The 6,000-nt window shown below is 31.9% G+C and overlaps 1 protein-coding gene across 1 annotated transcript; it reads left to right on the top strand.

The window, feature by feature from the left end:
* The first annotated feature begins 1,643 nt into the window (after positions 1-1,643).
* On the top strand, positions 1,644-4,722 carry LOC133781532 (receptor-like protein EIX2). The gene is made up of 2 exons (XM_062220566.1): positions 1,644-4,391; positions 4,509-4,722. Exon 1 carries the CDS (start codon positions 1,664-1,666, stop codon positions 4,382-4,384), a length of 2,721 nt encoding a protein of 906 aa, XP_062076550.1. The 5' UTR covers positions 1,644-1,663; the 3' UTR covers positions 4,385-4,391; positions 4,509-4,722.
* Positions 4,723-6,000: the final 1,278 nt, after the last annotated feature.

Raw genomic sequence — 6,000 nt, 5'->3', positions numbered from 1 at the left:
CATTTTTTTTATTTTTATAAAGTGTTGATTTTAAGATGCTTTAATTTTTTTACTTGAAATAATACTCGAGTAATTAAGGATTTACCACTTAATCTATGGAATCATCCATTATAAAAAATAAAACAAAAACAAATACCACCAAATTCAAAAATAAAACAAATTAATTAACCTTCTTTTGCTTTATCTTAATTTTTTTAAAAAGATAAACAGTATTATTATTTGTCGAAGCATGTTTTCGTCAAGCATGAAAAAAGAGTGATTAAGCAAATTTTTACGTGGTTGAATAATTAATAAATTATTACACTATTAGTACTCAAATAATTTTATTTTATAGAGTTTTTGGTTATGTTTATTCCAACCAGAATTACTTTCCGAGCTAATATAATTACTTTCCGAGCTTTTGGTTATGTGATATTTAGAAATGTTAGCTCGAAAACTAAGCATAACACTATTATATGCCACTTTCTTTCTCCAGCCATACGCGTCCAGCACAACATATTATTCTATAATATATCTAGATATATTCTATTTAAATAAACAATTTCAACATTAATCTATTATAGTTTCTTTCTTAAATTTCAATACTTATTAAAATATTATCCGTTGTATTCTAAACTAAGACAGAAAAAAGGGGCACTAAATTTGACTGGTATATAATATAATCACACTTTTTTGCTATTGAGACAGATCACCTAATCCATCAAAATTGTTTGTTGGTGGGCAGTGGTCATTATCAAGGGGACCAACTATTTTTCATGGAAATTTAACAATGAATACTTTATTTTCTTTTCTTTAGGGAATTTCTCAGAAAGAAAGAGACTTCATTTTAAATTTTATCGGTGAGACTCTCAGTATTCTCGACCTTTGAACAGTTTTCGACGCGATTTTTTTATGACCGTGTATATTGTAGCTATTTAGAACATCGACGCGATTTAAAAAAAAAAAATCTGAATGGTTTACAGTACCGAAAACTAGGTTCAAATATGTTATTGCACGCATGACTAATTTTTTTATGCGCATGGAAAACAACATGTTTGAACCTAATTTTCGGTACTGTAAACTATTCAGATTTTTCTGAAAATTACAAGATGTTCTAAACAACTACAATATACACGGCCATAAAAAAAAATCGCGCTAAAAACTAATTACGAGTCGAGAACACTGAAGAGCCCCACCAATAGGACGTAAAGTGAAGACCCTATAAGAGAATTGTCATATATATATATATATGAGTGTTATTATTTCACTTCTTAAAGTGTTCAACACCTCTAGTTAGTGATACCTCATAATAGTAACCTTTTTGTGGTGTTGGACACCAGTAATGATGTTTAACAATTCTCTCTCTCTATATATATATACTGAGTTTGATGCATAACTCATTCATTACTGATAAACAATTCAAATTCTCAATATGATGGTTGTTGTGCTTGTGTTCTTGCTAGCCACTACTCATGTTTTGGGTAGTAGTGATGATGACGAGGGACTGCATAATGGAGCTTCTCAGGTACAATACTCGTGTATAGAAAGAGAGAGACAAGCTCTTCTCACCTTCAAACAAGGCCTTGATGATATTGATAACATCTTATCATCTTGGACAAGGAACAACAAAGAATGCTGCTCATGGAGAGGTATCAGGTGCGATAACTTAACTAATCATATTGTCATGCTTGATCTTCGCCCTAATTTGATCCCTACTTATGACGACGATTTCGATTGGCTTCCTATGGGAGGTGAAATCGGTTTCTCTTTGGTTCAACTCCATTACTTGGAGCATTTGGATCTTAGTTACAATGATTTCACTACAATTCCAAAGTTTATCGACGCTTTCACAAATCTCAGATATCTCAACTTGTCAAAAAATCCTTTAGTTGGAACTATTCCTCCACAACTTGGAAATCTCACCAAGTTGCATGTTCTTGATCTTACTGGCTCTTTCAGCAAGTTGACTACTAAGAGTTTCAAATGGCTTTCTCATCTTTCTTATCTCAAAATCTTTAGATTGAGAAGTACCAATTTTACCCAAGCTTTGGATTGGTTTGATTCCTTTAAAACAACTCCATCCTTGTCGTACTTACACCTACATGATTGTCAATTTCCTGAGTTGGATGATTCTTCTTTTTCTCCTACAAAAAACTCTTCAAATTCAATCACAACCCTTCATGTCTCTGGTAGCACGTTTGGAACTTCAACAATTTCACACTTGCTTAACTTGAGCAATAACCTTATTGATCTCTCTCTACAACTCAATTTCCTCATCAAAGGTAGTTCTATTCCAGATTCTTTTGAAAATCTAAGATCTCTAAGGCGTTGTTACTTGTTCTCTAATCAGTTTGAAGGAGAAGTACCAAAATCAATGAAGAATCTTTGCCATCTTCGAGAATTAGTCATGGTTCGCAATAGTTTCACTTCCACCCTTCTTGATATCTTAGAAAGCCTCAAACATTGTAATAACAATTCCTTAGAAATTCTAAATTTGGGTTTGAACAAAATTGAGGGATATTTTCCTGACTTTGAAAAATTTCCCATGTCTCTTAAAGACTTAAATGTCAGAGAAAACAAACTAAGTGGATCATTGCCTATTGATATTTCAAAGATGTTACACTTAAGAGAGCTTGATGTGTCAAACAATAAGTTAAATGGTACTTTACCAAAAACTATTGGCAAGCTCTCTTTTCTTAACATTTTGGATATATCCAAGAATTTTTTCACAGGAGTTGTCTCTGAACCACTTCTTGGGAACCTCTCCAAGTTGCACTATCTTGACTTGTCTTCCAACTCTTTAACTTTGGAATTGCCATTCAACTGGATTCCCCCTTTTCAACTCCAATATATAAGTTTGAGATCATGCATGTTAGGTCCTCATTTTCCTTCTTGGCTCCAAACACAATCAAATGTTTCATATCTTGATTTATCTAGTTCTGGGATAATATCTAATACCATTCCCAAATGGTTTTTCAATCTAACTTTCAATTTATATTATTTGGATCTGTCTTTCAACCTTATCAATAGTACCTTGCCAAACATTCCACTAAACTCCAACAATTTTCCTTATGTTGATTTAAGCTCTAACAAGTTTCATGGTCATATCTCACCTAATTCTCTTTTCAAAGCAAGTGTGTTGAATCTTTCCAATAATACCCTCACAAAATTTGTGCATCACTTTTGCACTACTCTACATAATAGGGAAATGATAATTCTTGACCTTTCCAATAATCATTTATGGGGAAGCATTCCTGATTGTTGGTTTCACCTACAACATTTGCAAGTTCTTAATTTGCACAGTAATAGATTGTCAGGAGTGATCCCAAACTCAATTTCTTCTCTACATGAACTTGAAACATTGCATTTGAGGAATAATAGCTTGTCAGGAACTTTACCATCAACCTTGAAGAATTGCACCCAATTGACTTTTCTAGATGTTGGAGAGAATAAAATGGAAGGAACTATACCACCATGGATTGGAGAAACACTGAAGTTTTTGGTTGTCCTTCAACTAAAATCTAATAACTTCTATGGAACAATACCATCAAATCTGTGTCATCTTCATTTTATTCAAATATTTGACATTTCTCAAAATAATATACATGGAGCTATCCCATCTTGCATCAACAATTTCACATCAATGGTTGAGATTCTAATGCCTGAAGAGGAATTTAGATCAATTTCAGTATACTATACTTTTGGTCGATTATTTTATGGATTATATGACAATAATGCATTTGTTAGATGGAAAGGAAAAGAATATGAGTATGAAAATATTTTGGGATTACTGAGAGTCATTGATCTTTCGAGCAATAGATTAGTTGGAGAGATTCCCAAAGGATTGACAAATCTTGTGGAACTAGTTCAATTGAACTTGTCAAGGAATAATTTGAGTGGAGTCATTCCTGAGAATATTGGGAACTTGAGTAAGCTAGAATCACTAGATTTGTCCCATAACAATTTTTATGGTAGCATTTCTATGGGATTGGCCAAACTCTCCTCTCTGGCATATTTGGACCTCTCATATAATCACTTTTCTGGAAGAATCCCTACTGCCACTCAATTGCAAAGCTTCAAAGATTCTTCTTATTTTGGGAATTTTGGACTATGTGGACCTCCACTTTTGACTGCATGTCCTGGAGATGAGGGAAAAATCAAAGATCATTTTCCAGAAAATAAAAATTATGTTGAACATGATCAAGAAATGTTTGACATGTCATGGTTTTATATCGGACTAGAAGTTGGATTTGCTCTTGGTTTTATTGGAGTTTGTGGAACTTTGTTCTTAAGCTCTAAGTGGAGAATTATTGCCTATTTTCGGTGCTTAAATAGCTTTGAAGATTGGCTTCACCTTATGATTCGCATTAGAATATCTAAATTAAGAAGACACCTTCAAAGCTAGATGCATGGTTAGTAGTTTTTCTTTATTTTTTTTCCTTTCATATATTAATTACCAAACATGTAAATTATGATTGTTTTCCCACAATTTGAAAAAACATTAATGTGTTTCATATTTATATTTACAGATTCATATTGGAAGAACACTTTAGAGAAATCTAAGTTGTTCTATTTCCTGAATGAGAGAACATGAAGAGAAGAATAAAGATGCAGCGCTTGCCCATTAAATGCTATTTGAGGTATATACTTATGATAAGTGGCTTTTATGTTGTTTTTATATATTTTGTTTTCAACAAGTACAATAATTTTTCTTAAGTGAAGCACTTTATGATATGATATTTTTATATATAGCTTTGTTGGTATTGAGTTGTTTAAAATGTATTTGGCGAAATGTGTATGTAGTACCTGAACTTTAATGATAAAACATGAATGGGTAAGTGGTTCTATATATGTATTATTTTATTTAATTTTCTTGGATTTGTAATTTACATTCGTGATGAGAAATTACTTTGAATGTTGGAGGAGATCCAAGGGTCACAGGATAACAAGAATGTTATGTCTAAGGGCTGAAAATTAGCTAGCTACGATGCATATATAGGTATTTGGTAAAAGAGAGAGAGAGAGAGACTGAGACAGGTTGAGAGTGTCTCTAAAAAACAAAATGGATATTCTAATTAATTATGCTTATGTTGCTAAGAACATGTAGAGTGATAAAAAGTTGGTGCATTGTTATATTTAGCATATTTTAGCAAAATTATTACTTTAATAATGATGTTAAAAAAAACAGTGTCGAATTTGACACATGTTACAAGTTGTGCTAAATTTGGCACAAGATATAGCATGAGTCAAAATTGGCACAACTATAAATGCCATTTTTTTATTTAACATATTATCACTAATTTATTAATTAACAATTAATGACTATTTTTTATAATAAAAAATGAAAAAAGATTATTTTTTGTATATTATCAATAAATATTAGATGAATTGTTGACTTTTTTTTTTAACTAATTTGCATCTCTTGCACTGGAACACAATTGCAAATATTAAGCAAGATATAACATTGACTTATTTTTTGTGTCAAATTTGAAACAAAATTTATATCTTGCATTGGAAATGATCTAAGTTGTTTAGAAAATTCATGTGGACGGGAGAGAGTGAATGATTAGTCAAGAGATAGAGAATTTATTCGAAAAACTTTGTGAAGCTTACCAAAATATGTGTTCCATTGATGAACTGGGTGCCAAGTAATAATATTATTCTCTTTACACACGAGAAATATATGTGTATATTATTTTTGCCTACCTATTTTAATCTTTTAGGTTCACTATATAATAAGGTTATTTTCTTTATTCACATTGGGAATGGATAATTTTTTGCTCCATCATTGAGATGAGTCTTCAACAAGAAGCTTCACACCACAAGAAAAGCCCTTTTCTGCAGCTCCAATTTGTCGCCGCTAATGATGATATTATTTGCATTGAAAATAGCTCACCGCCATTAATAGTGGGCCGTAGAATCTACCCACTTGACCTAGTTATACAGCAACAGAGCAAAAACTATTTGTGGCAACAAGTTCACCACAAATTAATAATGCAACGTGCAAGTATTGGTGCAAAG

Source organism: Humulus lupulus, chromosome 6, assembly GCF_963169125.1.
Source record: "Humulus lupulus chromosome 6, drHumLupu1.1, whole genome shotgun sequence".
Lineage (NCBI taxonomy): Eukaryota > Viridiplantae > Streptophyta > Magnoliopsida > Rosales > Cannabaceae > Humulus > Humulus lupulus.
This window is presented reverse-complemented; position numbering and strand designations above follow the sequence as displayed.